At 46.8% G+C, this 21,270-nt stretch overlaps 3 protein-coding genes across 3 annotated transcripts; 1 reads left to right on the top strand and 2 right to left on the bottom strand.

Moving 5' to 3' along the window:
* Positions 1-119: 119 nt before the first annotated feature.
* Positions 120-13,500, bottom strand: l3mbtl1b (L3MBTL histone methyl-lysine binding protein 1b). Its single transcript, XM_084471256.1, has 22 exons — positions 13,456-13,500; positions 11,763-11,902; positions 11,485-11,674; positions 10,506-10,845; positions 9,961-10,093; positions 9,534-9,585; positions 8,566-8,660; positions 7,832-7,936; positions 7,403-7,538; positions 5,634-5,725; positions 5,392-5,543; positions 4,909-4,985; positions 4,395-4,480; positions 3,881-3,991; positions 3,133-3,256; positions 2,846-2,945; positions 2,509-2,715; positions 2,202-2,363; positions 1,995-2,059; positions 1,712-1,884; positions 1,523-1,585; positions 120-1,407 (listed from the first exon to the last, which is right to left on the bottom strand). Exons 2-22 carry the CDS (start codon positions 11,871-11,873, stop codon positions 1,279-1,281), a joined length of 2,703 nt encoding a protein of 900 aa, XP_084327382.1. The 5' UTR covers positions 11,874-11,902; positions 13,456-13,500; the 3' UTR covers positions 120-1,278.
* Positions 13,501-14,488: 988 nt separating this feature from the next.
* LOC311351985 (putative transmembrane protein 244) lies at positions 14,489-16,235 on the top strand (the record flags this gene model as incomplete). The annotated part of the gene is made up of 6 exons (XM_084472154.1): positions 14,489-14,536; positions 14,919-15,004; positions 15,320-15,393; positions 15,480-15,605; positions 15,984-16,028; positions 16,141-16,235. The coding sequence occupies exons 1-6, from the start codon at positions 14,504-14,506 to the stop codon at positions 16,233-16,235; spliced, it is 459 nt and encodes a 152-aa protein (XP_084328280.1). The 5' UTR covers positions 14,489-14,503.
* Positions 16,236-17,375: 1,140 nt separating this feature from the next.
* On the bottom strand, positions 17,376-19,630 carry sgk2b (serum/glucocorticoid regulated kinase 2b; the record flags this gene model as incomplete). Its single annotated transcript, XM_084471856.1, has 6 exons — positions 17,376-17,491; positions 17,720-17,928; positions 18,141-18,229; positions 19,107-19,179; positions 19,349-19,424; positions 19,603-19,630. 5 exons carry the CDS (start codon positions 19,628-19,630, stop codon positions 17,736-17,738), a joined length of 459 nt encoding a protein of 152 aa, XP_084327982.1. The 3' UTR covers positions 17,376-17,491; positions 17,720-17,735.
* Between the last annotated feature and the right edge of the window lie 1,640 nt (positions 19,631-21,270).

Below are 21,270 nucleotides of genomic sequence, written 5' to 3'. Positions count from 1 at the left end.
CGTTTCATTTATTTCTTCCACTCACACGTCCAGAGCACAGGGTCAACTTTCAACACACATTTGCTTACCGAGACCCTTTAAATTTAAATACATAAATAAAAGCGGTCTGCATATAACAATTACCGTTATGCGTTATCCCCAAACGTGCGTCATTTAACGCTGGATTGTGCAGTGGATGACAATGCGTTTGAAATATTTCTCAGATTTCAACAATTGGAGTTTAATTCGTCACACAGCGGGGTTAAACCGTTGCATAAAGAAGCAGGGATACCATAGCAATACAGCTCATGTTATGTCACTTTACACTATTTACACTAAACGCCAGAGGTCAATACAACCAAATTCAGTAAACAATAGCAATCCAAACAACAAAGAGATATCTTTTTTTTTTTTACATTCAATTGAATTCCGCGGTTTACTCAAAAAAGCAAACAGACTGGAGGGAGAACAGCTGATTGGTCGATACTTGTTCACCTGGCTAAGCTGAATGTTAGCCCTTGGCCAACCTAACCCTATTCAAAACAATCCTTGCAGGAAATGCAACACATTGAAGCTGGTGCTAAATCGTTGTCTCACACACACACACACACACACACACACAGCACACACACACACACACACACACACACACACACACACACACACACACACACACACACACACACACACACACACACAGCCCCCCACCCCCCGCTTCATCAAAGTGGAGGCAGGAATCATCTGATAATGATCTGCTGGAGGGCGTGTGGACGCAGTAAACACCAGAACCATGCAGAGCCACGCACTCCGTCCCAATAAGGTCCCTCTGTCAGCCCGTCGCTGGCCATTGTTTGTGCAGCTGTTTTTCTTTCAATGGACACTTTCAAGTAAATGCAAAAAATAAAACAACATTTACCTTTTTTTTTTCCATTTGATCCTTTATCTTAGAGCTAAGACGTTATACAACGACTCAGACCAACTTAATTACCAACCCCCCCCCCCTCCCCCTCCCAAAAAATAACCACACAAAATAAAACATAAATAGGGAGTCCTTATTTTACAATGCAACACCTCTTTCCATTTAAGTCCTTGGTAAGACCGGGCTGGGGAGAAGACTCTTCCCTGGCCCCCGTCTCCTCTCCTGGTCCTCCGCTGTGCAGTCGGAGGACCAGGGAGAGGCCATCTTGTGGGGAGTGGGCTCAACGCCTCAGAGCAGAGTCCTGCTGAGCTCAGGGAGCGCTTCAGGGGTACGAGGGTTGGGGGGGGGGGGGGGGGCGGGGTGGTGGTGGTGGTCTCGTCTCACTCCTCGTCTGCGTTCTTCAGCATGAGGATGGAGTTGTAGATCTTGAGGGCGGGGCCTAGTTTGATTGACAGAATCTTGACGATGTCCGCCTGGGTGAGAAGCAGGAAGGCCTCGCCGTCTATTTGCTTGAGAGCGAGAGAGAGCGCTGCGAGAGAGAGAGAGAGAGAGAGTTGGGTTCCTGACGACAGCCTAGCAGCGGCACCTCGTGCGGTCGCCACAAACACAACAATGCGTTCTTACCTCGGTTCTAAAAGTGGCGGCGTGCTCTTTGCAACCAGGAAGTCCTTTCACGAAACTGGCCACCTAATCAACACCGAAACCAAGCAGCAGCAGACAGCGGTCAGCAGGAGTGTGGGCCCCCGGCACACACACACACAGACACACACGTTCAAAAGAGCATTCCTGTCGGACCGCGGCGGGACCACCCACCTCCTCGGAGTTCCAGGCGGCCACTCTCTTGGCGGAGAGGCCCAGGACCTCGGGGAGCAGCTGGCAGTGTTTGTCCCAGCACAGGGCCACGCGATGGGGGGTAGAGGCAGACATGCCGGGGGAGAACACGGACTCGTGGAGGGCCTGCTGCAGAGAGATGGATTCCGGCGAGGCTGGCGGGAAAGAAAGAAGCAGAATGGAAGGAATGAAGTGAAGGTCAGGGTGGAAAGGGAACGGTCTGACATCACAGGACACCTTTCTGAGCGCACACACGACGGCACACCTTTTCCATCTCCGATCTCTTCTTTGACATAATGCATCTTTAGGTATTTAGGAACGGGAGCAGACCTGTAGAACAGTGGAATGAATCGACGCACACGTCAGTGAAATTTAATTGAAGATTGATGATTGGATTTGATGATGATCAACAATTTTACTAATATATGGAAAGATTCTTCAAGTCAACTTCTTCTTCTCGATGCTGTGGTACCGTTTTGGCCTCGCTGTTGTCGTTGCTGCTGCTGCCGCCGCTACGGCTACCGCTGCTGTAGCTGCTGTAGCTGCTCCATTGTTGCTCGGCTCGCTGGCTCCACCTTGTGGCTCGGGCTGGCTACTGCGTCCAGTGCGCTCCGCTTCGCCTGCCGAAGGTTTCCTAGCAACACAAGACAAAAGCTGCTCCATTTTCCCTGTGAGATCACTCGACAGGCCAGTGGACGACTACACCGCCGGCACGTCGCCCCCGACGGCGGGGCGGGGGGAGCGTCCAAACCGATCGACGACCAGCGGCCGGGTCTCACTTGGTAGCCGGGGGGTCGTCGGGCGCCTCGGGCTGCTCCGGCGGCGGCGGGGCGGGGGGGTTGGTCGAGGGACTCGTCTGGCTGAGCTCCGGGCGCCGTGCCCGCTGGTACGGGCCTCCGAGGGTGGTGGGCCGCTCCCCGCTCAGACGGTCGGGCAGCAGGCCCTCCTTGTTGAGGTTCATCTCAGAGTACGGACAGCTCACCTGACTGCACACACGCACACGCACACGCACACACAAAGATGCATTCACCTTCACCAGAAAAGCCTCCGTACTCGTGTGTAGTTGTTGTGGCGGCGGTGGCGGTGGTGTGTGTTGACGCGGGGACATGTACTGACGTGTAGTGCGTTCCGTAGCGGGGCCCTCGGACGTGGCCCACCCCGTTGCACCCTTGGGTGGGACAGCCCTGTCCTGGGGGCAGCCCCGCGTCCACCGCTCCTACAAACACGCAATCAACAAGATTATTAGTACCCACACACATCTCTTTCTCTTTGTGTGTGTGTGTGTGTGTGTGTGTGTGTGTGTGTGTGTGTGTGTGTGTGTGTGTGTGTGTGTGTGTGTGTGTGTGTGTGTGTGTGTGTGTGTGTGTGTGTGTGTGTGTGTGTGTGTGTGTGTGTGTGTGCACCTGGCTCAGACGTGTGGTGCTGCAGGGGGTGAGCGGTCTTCTGACACCAGCCCACGGGGTGGAGGTCGGGGCTGTCCGTGTCCACCCAGTAGTCGTACTCCGCATTCCAGCCGTCGAAATGGACCTGGGGCGGAGGAAGGGGGGGGGGGGCCACGTTTATACATAGCAGGGTATTTAGAGAAACAACCCCCCCCTCCATTTTCAAAAATAACATTGTGCACACAACATTGTTTTCAAAAGAGTTGTCATTTACATCACCCCGCATAAATACGCCGTCGAGTGCCGTTATAACGACGCCTGACCTACGGGCGGCGGTGTAGGGAGAAGGATGAAGCCACGCAAGCCAATCAGAATCCTCAGAATCAACGACGACGAATAACACGAGCGACTTCCTGTTCCTTTCAAAACAACCGATGTGGCGCGAGGTTCGTAAACACGGGCCGCTCACGTGACATGTTGAGCATTTTCTGGCGCGTAATGTGACGCTTGAGAACCTAAAACCCGTTCCTCCCGGTTGACACGACAACACATAACCGGCGTTATCCGAAATCTCCACTTTGGCCGGAGGTTTTTAGAAACAATCGTTTTCTGTGATAAGAACTGGGTTTTCGTGTAAATGAGAGGCCAAACCGCGTGGAACTATCTGCGTCTTCCCTTCGTGTAAACGGGGCCTAAACAGACCCACTCGTGATCAAACAGCCCCAGGGGCCCTTCAGCCCGGCCACGGGGGGGCCGGGGCCCCACGCACCTTGAGCCTGTGGTACTCCACGTCTGAGATGGTGGTGACGCGGATCAGCATGGCGTTCCTCTTGTCCACCACCTCCAGCTTCATGCCCACCTGGAAGCCGTGCGGGGGTCTCTGGGGAGGAGGAGAGCACACAGGGGGGGGTGAGCGGACGTCAGGCTCCTCTGGACGGCTCCTCCACAGTGAGGGGGGGGGGGGGGGGGGGGGGGGGGCGTCCCTTCTAGAGGTTACAGGGATGTGAACCAACCATCCAGAGAATAGCCGCTGAGTTTTACTACAGCTAACAAATCGTTTGATTGTTACATTTATTAAAGAGTATAGAGTTATTCTGAAAGAGGTGGGTCAGGTTGGCACAGCAATGTGGCTATCACTGCCAAGGTAACTGTATAGGGAACTGTGTGTGTGTGTGTGTGTGTGTGTGTGTGTGTGTGTGTGTGTGTGTGTGTGTGTGTGTGTGTGTGTGTGTGTGTGTGTGTGTGTGTGTGTGTGTGTGTGTGTGTGTGTGTGTGTGTGTTACCGGTTTGAAGGCGCGTGCCGGGGCAGCCTGCGTCCCGGTCTCCTCCATGTACTTGTCCCAGGAGAAGCTCTTGGGGTGCTTGTACTCTGATGCGGTGGAGAGACAACACACACGTCATTCACAGAACACCCACTTCACAGACTCCAGTACCAACCGAGACCAGTGGAACGGACCAGTGCACATGACTGGTTAATTACATGCTGAACAGAAATTGATACATTTTCAGATAACATGTACTGGCAATATTGTGTACTTTAAACGGTCTACAATGTTTACATTTTCTTTTTGCATTTAAATTTGTACACCTCAAATTATGTATCAGTATTTTCCACCCATTATTTTTGTTATTTGCAGTGTTAGATTGTCATGACAATTTTAGGTTTTATCCATTTTTTATTCCCGTTACTGTCCTGGACTGTGTGCTGTGAATCCCGTCTGATTCATTTAAGGTCTTGGCAGTCGTAGATCACAATGTTGCTTTAGCAACCAGATGTGTGCTAGTTGAAATCCTCACCGGCAGGAGTGGTCAAGGTGAGCTCAGCCTCTTCACAGAAGCCCACTGGATGGATGTATGGACTGCTGGCATCACACCTGCACATTTGGACACATGTCACACATTTGGAAAATAAAAGCAATTGTATCATGGTGCACAGAGTGAAATATTGCAAACAGTACAATAAAGCATATCATAATTGAAAACAATTTTCAGGAATATTCTTATGTTAATTTGATAGAAATGAGAATTTAAATATGTAAAGTCAAAGAAACTCTTGACATGCCACTATGTGCTTTAACACAATATATATTATATATAAAACAAGTGATAAGTAATAATATGTAAAATGTGTAGTTTTATTAACCTTTTCAATTTCTATTTCTTCTTCTTGAAGGTTGGAACAGTTGAAAGGGATCATTGTCAAACTTTATGAGATCTAGATCTTGTAACACACACACACACACACACACACACACACACACACACACACACGCCACTCACCAGTAGTCGTACGTGTCGTCCCAGTTGTCAAAGTGAATCAGGAGGCGGTTGTCAACGACGGCGGCGATGCTCGCCACGCAGATCAGCGACGGGTTCTTCCTGTCCACCGCCTCCAGTTTCATCCCGGTGCGGAACCCGGAGGGGGTGACCGACTGAGACCCACCACATCACAATATTGATATTATATGTTGCTGCACGCATGGAAGATGGACTTTGAACCGAGTGAAGGAGCCCCTGCTCACCGTGTTGAGGCTCTTGAACAGGTGCTTGGGAGCCAGCTGCCCTCTGCAGTTCTTTACATACATGCTCCAGTTGAACTCTCCGTCCTTACAACCTGCAGGATTCAACACAAGACGTCTGCCCATGTCACTGCTCCCCGGTGCAGGGATGTGGGCATTAACAGTGCAAACCTAATCAAATATAACCCTGCTGATTCAAAAAAATAAAAAGTCGATGGGGGGAAAAAAAAAAGATAACAAAATGCACATAATCTCTAGATGAACCTTTTCGGCCACAGTGCTTCCTACGCTGGCAGCCTGAGCCTACGCGCTGTGAGAAGGAAGTCGTGGGTTCCAGACTGGGTTACAGCAGAGCTGCGGTGTGCAGCGGGCCTCACCAGACGACCCCCGCGGTGCCGGCCCACCTCCCGTAGGACAAAGACAACGCTTGCTTCGCCTTGTTTCATGAAAACAAGGTTCAACTAAAAACATTGTTTTTTGAATATTGTTTTTATAACGTGCATGCATATTTGGGCACTGCAGGTAGGCTAGGTTACGTTTATAAACCAGTGATAAAATAAACATGCTAGAGAACCCCCCAGCCATTAAAGATCCCAGATCATGCTTTTTTTAGGGTTAATAATTGCATTTTGGGGTACTACTAGAATAGGGTTACATGTTTATATGGATGTCAAAAATACCCCTTATTATTCTCACACTCTTCATTTCTGCAAAACCAATTTCAGCGTCTTTCAAAAACATTCATTCAAACAACATCATGTTGCTTTAAGGCCCCCCTCCAGAGTAGCCCAGTCTGCTGTGATTGTTTGAACGCTTTGCGTGTGTCGACAAGTTCACACCCCCGAGGAGTTGTAAACATTGTAGCCGGGAGGCGCCACTTCAGCCCCGCCCACTGTCTGACGTCACACTGTTACGGAAGTAAAGTTTGAGCGCAAACAAGCTGTTTCACGCACTTATTGAGGGGCGTTGTCGGTGGGCGCGAATACTTCCCCTGGCTCAGACTAAGGTTTTCCTAGTTTAGCAGACGTAGACCATGTATACATACGTCGTATAACAGTCTAAAGCGAAGGGAAAAGTCGAAAAAGCATGATGTCACCCCTTTAATGGTTTTAGAAGGGTTTTAATAATGAGTGAATTCAGCAGCTATGTCAATGTTCAAAAGAGTCCAAAAGACACAAAAGAATCGAGCTACTAATAGTAATGTGTTGGTTATTTAGTAAACATGAACAGAACCAGTAGCGATGTCTTTCCCTTTGTGGCGATCCGTCCCCCACAATAGTGCTCATGTGATCTATCACCGGGTCAACAGAACTGGTCCTGCCGTGACATTTGTTCAAAACTTTTCACGATGTTCAAACAACCGTTTGCTCTGTGAAGAATGGAAGTAGGCCTATTCTCATACTGCATTGAGGCTCTGCCGGAACCAGGTCGATCTGGGACTGATGGATGGACCCTAAAGTCACTGACAGGATATTGTTGGTTTTTTTAGTTTAACCAATTGAACCGCTTTAGAAATGAAAAGGAAAAAAAAGATGGTTGGTAAACACTTGGTTGTGCAGCAGTGGCATCCGCCCGCTACATTACAGGCAGTGAAAGATACGCACTACGCATTAGGCTTTACGTTTGTAAACCTAACGCGTACTTGAACTATGTCTTCAGGCCAGCCCCAGCAGAATGCAAGTAAGTTTTCCTCCTACGAAAATCACTCTCCCCATTCTGCAATACCAAGACGATGCATCGCATAGATACGTCACTAATGTGCGTGCGTTTACCTTTTGGCAGCAGCAGCTTATGCCCCATCTTTTCACACCAGCCGGCTGGCTTGATGTCCCAGGAGTCGGCGTTGACCCAGAAGTCATAGCACTCTGGGTAGCCATCAAAGTGCAGCCTTATCCTGTAGCCCTGGATCTGATGAGAGCGGAGGGGTTATGGGCGAGTGCATATATGAGGCATTAGCGTGACCAATGACCATGTTATTAAGGGTATAGTACGGTGCTTTGGACCGTACTATACCCTTAATAACATGACCAATGACCATGTTATTAAGGGTATAGTACGGTGCTTTGGACCGTACTATACCCTTAATAACATGACCAATGACCATGTTATTAAGGGTATAGTATGGCGCTTTGAACCATACTATACCCTTAATAACATGACCAATGACCATGTTATTAAGGGTATAGTAGTTTGGACCGTACCTCAGCGACAGTGAGCACACAGAAGAGGGACGGGTGGCAGGGGTCCAGGCCTTCCAGCTTCATCCCCACCTTGAAGCTGTTCCTGCTCTGTGGAAACGACTGGTGCTGCAACACACACACAAGGGCCGTCAGCGGGGAAGCGGCTTGGCGAGTGGGTCTGGGCGTGGTCAGTGGGTTGGTGGGTGGGTCTGGGTCAGTGGGTTGGTGGGTGGGTCTGGGTCAGTGGGTTGGTGGGTGGGTCTGGGTCAGTGGGTGGGTCTGGGTCAGTGGGTTGGTGGGTGGGTCTGGGTCAGTGGGTTGGTGGGTGGGTCTGGGTGTGGTCAGTGGGTTGGTGGGTGGGTCTGGGTGTGGTCAGTGGGTTGGTGGGTGGGTCAGGTCAGTGGGTTGGGGGGTGGGTCTGGGTCAGTAGGTTGGTGGGTGGGTCAGGTCAGTGGGTTGGGGGGTGGGTCTGGGCGTGGTCAGTGGGTTGGTGGGTGGGTCTGGGTCAGTGGGTTGGGGGGTGGGTCTGGGTCAGTGGGTTGGTGGGTGGGTCTGGGTCAGTGGGTTGGGGGGTGGGTCTGGGTGTGTGACAGTGGGTTGGTGGGTGGGTCTGGGTCAGTGGGTTGGTGGGTGGGTCTGGGTCAGTGGGTTGGGGGGTGGGTCTGGGTGTGTGACAGTGGGTTGGTGGGTGGGTCTGGGTCAGTGGGTGGGTCTGGGTCAGTGGGTTGGTGGGTGGGTCAGGTGGACGAGGGTACCTCTTTGAAAAGTTTCACGGGGGCAGCAACGGCCTTCTCTTCTTCCAGGTATGCAGGCCAGCTCCACGCTCGCTTCTTATTGGGCGGGGCCGTCACTTGTGGGTGGGACCACAACAAGCAAACAATGAGTCTATCTTGTTCGACAGGTTGTCAGGTATCTGTTATGTTGTTGGCATTCTTTTTATTATATTAAATTCATCAGCTTTGACCAATTGTGACGAGGTCTCTGACTAATGTCTGACGCGTGGGATGAATGAATAACACAATACGAGGTTCAACTCCTATAGACCTCTGAAGAATAAGTCCCGCCTCCGAGGCTCTGGTTCCCTCGGTCAAATGTCTATGGGAAATAACATGACGTTTTTGAATGATCGTACATAACATATATTTTTTTTTTGTTTCATTTTACATAACAAACTCTGTAGGTGGCGAAGAAGTAAAAGCTGCGTCACGTTTTGAACTACACACTTGGGAGAGTCGCGACGTCCTAAGTCAGATCCGTGTTAGCATAATTCTTCTTCATAATAGTCAACTACTTTAACGGCACCGACAATGCAACACTGGAAACTAGGTGGAAAAAGTGTGTAGTTCAAAACGTGACGCAGCTTTTACTTCTCCGCCACCTACAGAGTTTGTTATGGACGATCATTCATAAAGCCCATGTTATTTCCCATAGACATTTGACCGAGGGAACCAGAGCCTCGGAGGCGGGACTTATTCTCCAGAGGTCTATGATCCCACTATTCATTTTTGGTTCTGTTTGGTTTTTCAGCAGCACAGTTTCCATGGCAACAATTTTGGAAACCATATAATGCATGCAGGAATTTAAAAAAAAGAAACGTAACTGTGTACACCGCATGTACAGAAATTGAACCAGTATGTAATGATTATAAAACGTTTATAGAAAAACAGGTACAACATCGTACAATCGTACACACACAAACACACACAGTACATTCTGATGGTACCTAGTCTGGCGAGCTTGGCAGCTCTCCTGCCCTTGGAAGATTTGGCTTTTTCCTGGTGGGGAAGGAAAAAAGCATAACAAAAAGAAAATGATGAGACATTTGTATGGATAAAAATGTATTATAATTAGTTGAAGGTTTTCAAATCCAAGTATTGAAGTATCTTAAATCACTCAATCATGTTTCTGTTTGAAGAACACTAAAGTATTTCAGTTTTACTATCATTGGTGGTGGTTAGTGAGGTCCCCCTTCACTGTAAAGCGCTTTGAGTGTCTAGAAAAGCGCTATATAAATTCAAATAATTATTAATTAATTATTATCAAGTAATAGATCACCTAAAGAATGTAATAAAAACGAATAATGAAAACAGAGCATTTAACATGACGCCTGCCGCAGTTGCGTCCGACTGAACGACGTTGTTACTACTGACCTCTTCCTCTTCCTGGTTGTTGTCCTCTTCCTCGTCCCCAGAGTCCATGTAGATCTTCCTCTTCTTGCGCACCCGTTTACCCAGTTTCTCACACTCCACTGCCTGGCTCTCCCTGGTCTCTCCTGGGGATGACCTGGACACACAGAGACACCGAGCTGACCCACCGCCGACCAGCCCTATCCCCCATGCACACTAGTAGAGAGAGAGTGATAGAGAGAGACCTAGACAGAGAGAGATACATATATACTGTATATGTATATAGAAAAGAGACATAGTGAAAGAGAGAGACTTACAGAGATGAGTGACACAAATCAAAGAAAGAGAGACAAAGACAGAGACATAGAGAGACATATGGAGAGGGAGAGGCCCAGGGAAACAGACATAGAGAGACATAGAGAGACAGAGAGAGAGAGAGAGAGAGAGAGAGAGAGAGAGAGAGAGAGAGAGAGAGAGAGAGAGAGAGAGAGAGAGAGAGAGAGAGAGAGAGAGAGAGAGAGAGAGAGAGGAGACAGAGACATAGAGAGGTAATTGAGAGTTGACCTCACCTGCCACTTGTCAGCTGGGCGCACGCCAAGCTGCAGAATTTGCCCTTAATGAGCGTTTCCCGGGGAACGCCGCTGCCACAGGCCCCACAGGTCACTGACATTGTGCTGGGGTCCGCACTGGCACTTGGGACCACCTCCATGCTGGGGCCCACCACTGTGCGGGGGGCCGCGTCCAAGCTGGGGCCCACCTCCAAGCTGGGGCCTACCACCGCACTAGGGCCCACCTCAATGCTGGAGCCCCTGACAGTGCTGGGGCCTACCGACGTGCTGGGGTCCACCTCCACGCTGGGGCTCTCTTTGCTGCGGGGGTCCTCAAGGGACAGGAGAGCAGGAGCAGTGACTGGAGGCAAGACGAGAGAGAGAGACAAGAGAGAGACAAGAGAGAGACAAGAGAGAGAGCCAAGGGGCATGAATGGAATCAGAATCTGAGTTGCTTTAAGTACACAAGAGTAAAATGATTATGCTTGGTTCCTCATCAGCTATTCACCTCAACATAGCAGCAACAATACAAGATTGAGTAATAAGATAGTAAAAAATAAATAATAAATAAAGAAATATGTATTTAAATAATCGGTTTTTGTCAAGATGTGCAAAAATGTTGTGCAAATTATGGAAATATGTATTTAAATAATCTGTTTTTGTTAAGATGTGCAAAAATGTTGTGCAAATTACAGACATAGGAATTTAAATAATCTGTTTTTGTTAAGATGTGCATAATGCTGTGCAAATTACAGGAATAGGTATTTAAATCATCCGTTTTTGAAGTGTGCGTGCGGTTGGTTTGGGAGCAGTGGGTTTCTCCAGGAGCCTGACTGCTTGAGGGAAAAAAACTGTTGGGTCATCCTCTGGGTTTTGGCCCCGAGGCTCCGGTACCGTTTCCCCGACGGCAGTAGCTCAAACATTTGAAACGTTTCCCTTGACATGACGGATATGATCCAACGTTACAGGTATTGAGGTCCCTGGTCCGGAGGAGATTTACCTTTAGATGAGCCTGCTTGTGTCTGATTGGCTGGGGCTGGGACTGGAGCTGTGTCTGATTTGCCCTCTGGTGGAGGGGTGGGACTTTGGGCTGGTGCTGGGTCCGATGTCTCTATGCCGGCCTCTACTTCCTTCCTTTTGACCTCTGGGTCCGTGACCATCTCTAGAGTTCCAAACTCTGTCATGCGAAACTGAGGGATAGAGATCAATTAGTCAAAGATACACACAAATGCGGGGAAAAAAAAGGTAGGTAGAAGCTCGAAACAATGTAGTGTATACCTTAATGTCACTCCCTTGAAGACTGGCAATGCCATCTTTCCAGTCCAGTCCACTTATCATGTCAAAGTCTGCTCCCTGTGAAGGGCCATCACTGGGTGGGGTGTCAGTCATTCTCCTTCGCTCCACGCTCCTTTTAACACCTGAAACAATTAAAGTAACAACCATTTATTTTAGCAGTAACAAAACAATACCTTTGCATAGTTGTTTTTTTTCGATTGCGCTAGGTATATGATCCAAGAGTCTGTGTTTGCGTTTAAATATCCAAGCACAAGTTTCTAAATGATCGTTGTTCATCAATGTGTACAATACTACGCATCGGCACTAGAGGGCGGCTGCGTGCCTTGCTGCAGGATACACCATGCACTCCGATTTCAAACAAAACAGTCAATAACAATATTGTTTTGTAGACCAATTAGGGGGGAAATGCATATACAAACAGGCCCATTAGGACAAACCTTCATCAAGATCATTGACGATCAAGAGAAAATATGTGCCAACTTAAAGTTAACGACACAAGTTCATATTTTACTCGTTTTAACAATATCTTCTAAAATAGGGTGTTTGCGTGGCAGTGAACAAACGATATGACAAAGTGTACATTTGTTCCAATCAAAACATTGTTTTCTGTGACGATTTGGATGACTTAAAAATGATTTTAATCAAATTAAGATTACGATATAACGTTTTAGTCTTGACGCACGTTCAGGACTGTGTGGGGGTTACAGCGGCCGTTTATTTGACAGTTGTAACCATGTGTAAAGTAAGCCATGGTCCAGCCCACACGGTCCGGCTCGGGTTTGGGGTCGTTTTAGCGACCTCGTCTTTATTCCGTGATTAATAAAGTGTGTAAGAGCGCCCATGATTAGCATTCGTCTTATACAAAATGGCGGAGCATAGGAAGAGGCCAGTAACACGCTTAAACTATGTGAATTACTTAAGTTATCCATTAAAAACAATTCGCACAAAGCCACCGCGGATCAAACAAGTGTCCAAGCGTTGCGTGTCATGTCACGACAAAGTGTTTTCCCTCGACCTGGCCATTTTCTTTACTTTCCCCTTGTCACGGAATGTCAGCCCAGGTTGCTAGCTCATACTTGAAGCTAGTCAGCCAGCTAGCCTTAGCTTGTAGCTAGCAACCCGTTCAGTTCAATGGGGACGGCTCGCCAGCCAGCTAGCCGCTTGTAGCTACCACCCCGTTCAGTTCAATGAGGACTGGTGGCTAGCTTGTAGCTAGCCACCCGTCCAGTTCAATGGGGACGGCTCGGCAGCCAGCTAGCCTTAGCTCGTAGCTAGCAGCAGCTTCACTCCGTTGAGCTGAATTGATGATGGCTAGACGGCTAGCGATAGCATTGTGTTGACTTGATGCAGCCAGCTAAGGACAATCTAATAAATAAGTTCCCATGTTTACAACAACAGAAAAACGCATTTCATGTCATGACAATATTGTGCAGGAAAAAAATGCATGTTCCACATGATTACTGCGTTATTGTTCAAAAGGGGCAATATTGTTGGTTGATTAATTTCTTCAATAGAAACTTGAAAACCCGATTTATTCTCTTCGTTTCAAATCAAAGTATAAATATTGATATCTAATAGGCCCGAGCAAATAGACATTGGATAATCAAATTGTGATATTGTTAAAAGTAACAAGTGACTATTCATGCGTGTATTGTAAGAAGATGATGGAACTCACCTCGTTTGTGTTTTAACTCTTATTAGAGCCGGAGCAGGACGCGCATGCGTGTCAGACGCGCTGCCTGACAACTTTAGGGCTTGGAAAACTTCAGCTTCGCTATCCTTGATAAACACAGGACCATGTATGAAGTGTAACGACGTGCACAGTCCAGTTAACGGAGTTGAAGGTTAATAGTTTGTATTGTTTGGGTCCTAGTTTTCATCCATCCCCCCAAGCCACTGTGGTGGAGAAGTGTGAGTGAGAGGAGCGCAGGGACGCTGCAGGGTCTGAATATGTAATATATATATAATCTATCCTTACGATTAGGATCAACAAAACACATCCACCTCATTTGTCTCACTGTACGCCATTAGCACCAAAGGATAACGCCGTGGCGGCCGTACGCGTACCTTACTGGTGTTGTTAGTGTTCTAACCTCGTAAGGTCCTACCCAATTTAAATCAACGCCTATTAAACAACTTGGTATCTATTATCATATGGTGTCCTATGATTGTGCCTTTGTAGGGGCTGCACCTCTCCGGTACGTCGCCGAAAGTACGCTGCAAGTACACGTTGGTCTCAACTAATACACAATAATAGACGCCAACTTGCTACCGATATTTTCGATATTAAGAAGTCACTCATTTGGTCAATGAATCCCGCAGTCAGACGGCTAAGTCACCCACAAGCGCCTTCAGATCGGGTCCTTGTCTTTATTCTGTGCTCCGAGGCGGGGATCTGGTCCATAAGCGTGGAACAGCGCGGTGAACCATTACAGTTTTCATAGGCCAACGGAAGACGTGTAAAACGTCTAAGAAAATGTTCAGAGGCTATGTTATCACATTGATGGAAAATATAGGGCTCTGGAAAAGAAGTCTTGTGTCGTTAGTATCAAATATCTGTGTGTTTTGGATACATTTTGGCTTGTGAAATCTCGTCACTGAAATGAGTGCGAGTCCTAGATGGGCCGCTAGGGGGCGATATAAGTCTCAACTCTAGGATTCATAGTCGCAGGTTGCTGCAGATCCTAGATCCTTTGCACTAAACATCATATGCGAACCATGAGATGGCATTTAAAGCGAAATTGGTCGATTCAAAGGTATGGTGATAGTAATGCTGTGATCCAATCAGACCAGTTTAGTGTTTTGTAAACTCCGCGGGGATGGAGTCGTCGCTCCCAAAGAGATTACATAAACAAAAGAGGCAATTTGTCATGTAGGGATGCACGACGTCTGAGTTCATTTATTTTAAATGTCATATAGGGCTATATTTTATTTCCGATAATATTCAGCCGGCTAAAGAAGGATTTGCAGAATAGGCAACTGCCTGCTTACCTAAAGCGCCCCCACACAGCGGAGGCTGCCTACTGTATTTGTGTATCGCTCTCAGTGCTTTGGTAATCAAATGCTAAATTATGCAGGTAATAATTAAGCGATGTTCTTCAGACTCTTCTTTAAAAATGCTGTTTTTTTCTTTTTCAGACCGTTCTTATCCATTTACTCCTGTGTCTTGTTATATTTTACTCTCTGTACTACATGATCGGGAGTGTGTGTTTCGGTATCTTCAAGTAAGATTATTAAGCTTTTCCTGCCATACGTGTTCTTCACATATTATAGACCTACGATGTATCCAATGTGTGTTTTCTTTAGCCTACTTTTGATTGTAGAATGTTTAAATTAAGTCTCCTACATTTTAAATGTATATTCCTACACTTTTTATTTATAATTATCTACTGAAGTAATCGTCATGGTCCTTTTCTGTTTCATGTCTCTTCCACTTATATCCGTATTAGTTAATTTGTTGATCCACCAATAATTGACACCTAACAAACACTAGCTTTAATCTCTGATACCAATTGAAACTCAATAAACACTACACTCAGGTTGGATCACTTCGATGGCCTCATCCCGTTTGACTTCAAGACCGGGCCCGCCGACTCCAACTCCAAATACTTGGGTGAGCACAGAGAAACACAATAACCAAAACAAGTCTGCCCTTTAACCCCTGATGCCCTTATACTGTCTTTCTATCTGTTCCTTTAGTCAACCTGCTGTCTATGGAGCTCACCTACTTCTCCTGTGGCCTGCTGTTTGCTGCTGTGGTGAGAAGATGGGTTTGGGACTACGCACTGACCGTCACCTTTCTGCACGTTCTTCTCACCAGCTTAGGTGAACCCAAAATAAGGTTACACTTTATTCATTCCATCATTGAAGTTCAGGCTTCACCGCAGCAAAGATGCTTATCTAAATAGAAGATAAAATTAGAATATAATGTAGAATATCCACAATAATATCCATCCATAATATGTATACTATACTATATGTATACTATAACTATAACTAACTACAAAAAATTAAAAACAATTAACAAAATATTTGCACATACAAGCACCAAGACTCAAATTAATGAAGGTTAAGTACATGGTGTGTGTGTGTGTGTGTGTGTGTGTGTGTGTGTGTGTGTGTGTGTGTGTGTGTGTGTGTGTGTGTGTGTGTGTGTGTGTGTGTGTGTGTGTGTGTGTGTGTGTTATTTAATCTGTTTTGCAGTGATGTTGGAGTTCCCCACAGTGTGGCAGTGGTGGTTGGCGCTGGGTAAGACAAATGTGATAGCTGTCGACCCAATCGGTAAACATGAGATCCGTTTGATCAATGACTGGTCAGTGGTTGTCTTGACATTCAGACGTGTTTCCTCTTCTTGGTCCAGGTAGTGGCTTGTTTCTCATGATCTGCAATGGACAACTGATCGCCTACTTCACCTGCCGCGGGGACCACAGCTACCCCTCCTTTGGTAGTTACTGATGCTTCGGGAAAGAGGTCACACTCACTGCCTGTTGCTATGTATCAGTCTGTCCAGAGCTAAACCTTTTGATATCCCTTTTTTGTAAAGGTGATGCTCTTTGTCTGTAAAAATATGAAAATAATATAATAGTAATATCATAATTGAGATTTTTGGTTGGATGATATTAACCAAAGCAAGTCCATTAACTCCTAGCATGGGGGGGGCAGTAGGAAATATTAGTATTTCCTACTGTATTAAGCAGAAAACTAACGTAGGCCAAATGTAGGACTACTCGGGAGACGTGAATGTTGCAATAAGCACAAATTCATTTGTGTATATACAATTAAATATACCCTTTGAGAATATTTAAAAAAAGTCTTTATTGTCTGTTTGTAGAATGGTAGAGGGTAAGAAACAGGGAATGTTTTCCAACCTCAACAATATGAACTCAGGCTAACTAAGTTTGCTCAAGGTGTTACTAACTAGCACTTTGATTCAATTTAAATTTTACAGTTTCATTATGTTATCAACGTAATACTCTCAATGTATAATCAACAAATTAAATACATTTGCAATGAAATAAAAAAAGAAATAAATGAATATTTATCCTGTCTGCTGAGACCAGTGTTGATGAGCCGCATGATTGAAGCATCTGAAGGCCTATGGAAGCGCCTCCTCACACTCCACCAGGGGCACGTAAGTGAATCCTAGGAAGGTCTCATTAGCCCCGCCCCCCTGCCACTTATCACCCCCGGCCAGAGAGGCTGGGATGGGTTGTAACGTAAACTCTGAATCCACATAGCGGACATCGCAGGGTCCGGCCTGAGGAGGAAAACGATAAAGACAGGTTGTTGTCCACATTTCATCACCTGGTTTTGTATGACGTCTTTCCCCTGCCTCTGTGACACATACCACATCAGGGATGAAAGGAGGAGAGATCCTCCGGGCCAAGAGGTCCTCCCAGTTGATAGACACAAAGAATGCATGATCCTGCATTTCCTCCTGCAAGCATAGAAGCAACACAAACTCAGCGCACAGTGATGGGGTATTTTTAAACCTTGTGCTCTGGTCTACACGTGTGGCCTAGTTATTTGGCTCAAAGTGTGTTTTTCCCTGTGTTGGGTACATCGGTACTTACAAAGTTCCGCCCTAATCGTTTGGAGCAGTCTCTCTCCAGCGGTCCCGTCAGCAGCGCCTGGGCTGCAGAAGACAGCTTCAGAGGGGCGTAGATCATCTGCTCAAACATCTCCGCTCTGCTGCAGCTGTAGAACGGGAGCTAAGAGTAACGGACATTGTTCATGTGTTTGATGTTATGACGATTAGGAATGTGCAACCCCATCAGAAAGCCTATGAGGCAAAGTCTGGTTCAATCTGCTGGGACATGTGGAGCTACATACCATGCCCTCTCCTCCTCACCCACTATTCTCTCTCTCTCAACCCACTGTTCTCTGTCCTGTTCGTCAAAGAAAGAAATCTAAAATATTGACAAAGCGTAGTTTCTCACCAGTCCATAAAGCATCTCAAACAGCACAGTGACAGTCCACCATGGGGCTGTAAGTGTGGCCCTGCAGGAGCTCCGGGGCCAGATACTCAGGGGTCCCGCAGAAGCTGTGCATCGTACCGTCTATGTCTACACCCTCTTTGCACAGCCCAAAGTCTGTCAGCATGGCATGGCCCCCCCGGTCCAGCAGGATGTTCTCTGGTTTCATGTCTCTGTCGGGGGCCAGATCGGGATAGAGGAGTCGCCTTATCAATTTGTTTGAATTTACGTAGTTCATAGAAGGATGATCATCATATATTCACATTTAATGCTCAATGGGATTTGAAGAGATTCTTTCCCATTACTTTTTACTTGACTCACATTCCCATTTAATAGGAATTGAGTGCATGGTGTTTTGCCTGAATCTCTGTAGGTGAGCCTGTACCTGTAGACGATGTCTAGGGAGTGCAGGTAGCCCAGTGCTGTGGCCATCTCAGCTGCATAGAACTCTGCCCTAGGCTCTGGGACGCTGCCCTAGGCTCTGGGACGCTGCCCTAGGCTCTGGGACGCTGCCCTAGGCTCTGGGACGCTGCCCTAGGCTCTGGGACGCTGCCCTAGGCTCTGGAACGCTGCCCTAGGCTCTGGGACGCTGCCCTAGGCTCTGGGACGCTGCCCTCCATCTGCAGGTGGTAGAAGAGCTACACACACACACACACGGAACCACCTCAACATGTTTCACAGACATCAGCAGCAGGTCAAAATGGTTTTACTTTCTTTCCATCAAAAAGTGAATTTCTATGCCACAAGGTGTTTTCTAAGTACATCTCCACCGTTGATGTATTCAAGGACAAAGTAGAGCAGGTGGGTCGCCTGGAAGGAGCCCTGGAGTCCCTTGAGGAATGCTGCTGGGCCTTCAGTAGCACATTCCTCTCCACCATTACATTGCTCTGCTGCAGGTCAGAGGGCAAAGGTTCCTGAATGTCTGACAGACGGACATATAGAGTGACTGACCATATCTGTTGTTTAGGTCAATCAGTCAACGGATAGATGGATAGATAGGCCTACCTCTTTTCTCTTGAGAATCACTTTTTTCTGTAGTGCCTTCACAGCATAGTACCCTCATTTATTTTATGTTTGGCCAGCAGCACCTGTAATAATTTCAACCATGCAATTTATTACATAGTCGAAAGGTTTTAATCTTTAGCCTACTTACAATCACCGTCGTAAGTGGCTCCCATGCTGTCAAAACACGACTTCAGGAAAATCGTACCTTTCGATAGTCAAAATCGACTATAGGCTTCATCCTAATAAAATCTAAACTGAAATATATTACGTCAGTTTTAAAATTACAATCATTTTTTGTCAAAATCATCTCAAAATCTCAGCGGTAGAATTCGGACTTTATACTCACTGGGAAGTAGGCAATGGAAAAGTTTTGCAGATACAGAGCAGCCTCGTCACTGTGCTCCTTCTGGCTCCTCACACTAAACACAAGGTGGACCAGATCGTTTTTATTAGGCCTAATTATTTTCAATGTATTTATATACTGTATATTTATATTATTATATTATTTCCAACGTTGATTAAACATCACATGCCTATGTTTGTAAGGGTAAAATATATAATATTCTAATGTAGGCATAGCTGACTCACTTGCGGAAGAGTTTATGATTCGAAAGCAATTTGTTCATGAAGTCGCTGAAGCGGACTTTCTTCCCCTTCAGCAGACCTGGTGCACAAGCCAAACATTATCCCTTACATAAGCGAGGCCAATACAACGGCCAACGGTTGCCATAGTTGTTGTATGAGGTACATCTTTAGACTTCTTTCTTGTCTGAATGTTACATTAACACTTTTTGGAAGAAGTCTCCATCAAATACAGCACAACTTTGGAAAACACGACTCACCTGTGAAAGATGACAAAATTCCTCTCATTCTGGCATAAGTCTATGTGAGTCACAGTCATCTCCGGTCCACAACACCTCACCTCCTAATCCTTCGAGGAGTCGAGTGAAGGTCCAGGCCTGCAGTGAGGGAGAGAGCGAGAGAGAGAGAGAGAGAGAGAGAGAGAGAGAGAGAGAGAGAGAGAGAGAGAGAGAGAGAGAGAGAGAGAGAGAGAGAGAGAGAGAGAGAGAGAGAGGCCTCTGCTAGCTCACAGAGAGACTGTCCTGCTGGCCCGCACAGGCGGCCGCTCTCTGACGTCACGGAGGAGCGAGAGTATGAGGTCACGGGTAGGCCTACTCCCTGTCACACTGTTACTGGGATAACGCGAACCAGAAGCGCACACGGCAACCCCGCTAAATAGCAGCAGCATGTTTCGACGTTTAACGGTTTTGGAAAAACATCGAGTCTGCTGAACAAGGAATGAGGTATTTTTTATATATATATATATATATATATACAGTATTTATAAAGGCCTACAATCTGTCTTTCTTTATCTGTTTTTCTTTCTTTCTGTATGTCTTACTTTCGCCTTTCTATTTGTATATTACCGTGAATGTTTATATTGTCTGTTGCTTGTCACTGGTGTGAATCGTGTGATGGCCATGGACTGAGAAGGAGTTTCAGTGACGGGTATAGTTAGCGTCTGCTTGTTTTCAGGCGTGATGAAGGCGGCGCTGTGTGTTGATCTATCCGGGCTCTGAATACCTCCAAATACACCGGGTGGATGGTGGATTCCATATGCAGGGCAGGATTATACGAGGGTGCAGGAGGGTGTTGCCATGTATGCCAAGGGAAAGGATGGCTAGCAGCAGTACAGAAGATAGATCGGCCCCGAAGGACGTGTCATGGAAACTATGGAGTGTTATTAACGTAGCCTATTACATAATCGTCCCTCGCGGTCCGATGTGACCCCAGGCCACAACCTGTTGACACATATTTGACATTTGCTTCCGGACCAACCTCAGCTCGAAATGTTATGATTGCCTATTTGGCCGGGCCTTTATGTCACTCTCATGGCTAAAGAAAGCAGAACATTAAAAAAAAGCTCCAATGGGCCCTGTGCAGTGACATTTATGGTTACACACAATTACATCATATCTGAACACACTGGTACACGGTTGTAGACCCAGTTTTGTTATGAACCAAAGGAGACAGCGGCGGGGAGGGTAAGAGGGAGGGAGGGGTGGAGGAGGGAGGAAGGGGGGGGGGGGGGGGGGGGGGGGGTGAAGGAACAAATATTGGTAAAAAAAAAAATTGCTATTGCTATTGATCTATAATTATTTGTAACTATCTCTCTTTATTACTAATAGTGAGATTACTTGCAAAACATTTCTGATGTATATCTTGACAAAGTAATGTCAATATGGTTCATATCTTACCATGAACAAAACACTGAACTGATCAGTGTCCTTAAGGGGAGATCTTAAAAATAGAAAAGAGAGAAGAGACAACTGCTCAAACAATACCACAACCACAACCACAGACACGTGAGTTGAGAGCGATAACAGACTTCAATTTCATTTTCTATACTTCTCCGATGAGCCTCCTCTCCTCCTGACCCCTGGCGTCTGTAGTCAGAGGGCTGGGTTCCCCCTCAGCCCACCGCCGTGGTTCCTGTTGCACAAAGACGA

This window comes from Micromesistius poutassou, assembly GCF_964030765.1.
Source record: "Micromesistius poutassou genome assembly, chromosome: 8".
NCBI lineage: Eukaryota > Metazoa > Chordata > Actinopteri > Gadiformes > Gadidae > Micromesistius > Micromesistius poutassou.
Note: the sequence above shows the minus strand (reverse complement) of the source record. Positions and strands in the feature narration are given on the sequence as shown.

Bases quoted from the DNA above. Each gene is read 5' to 3' on its own strand.
- l3mbtl1b (XM_084471256.1), bottom strand. From the start codon at position 11,873: ATGACTGACACCCCACCCAGTGATGGCCCTTCACAGGGAGCAGACTTT. The intron at 11,675-11,762 runs GTATACACTACA...TCTATCCCTCAG, and splicing joins TTCAAGGGAGTGACATTAAG to TTTCGCATGACAGAGTTTGG. The intron at 10,094-10,505 runs GTGAGGTCAACT...CTGTGTGTCCAG, and splicing joins GCCCAGCTGACAAGTGGCAG to GTCATCCCCAGGAGAGACCA.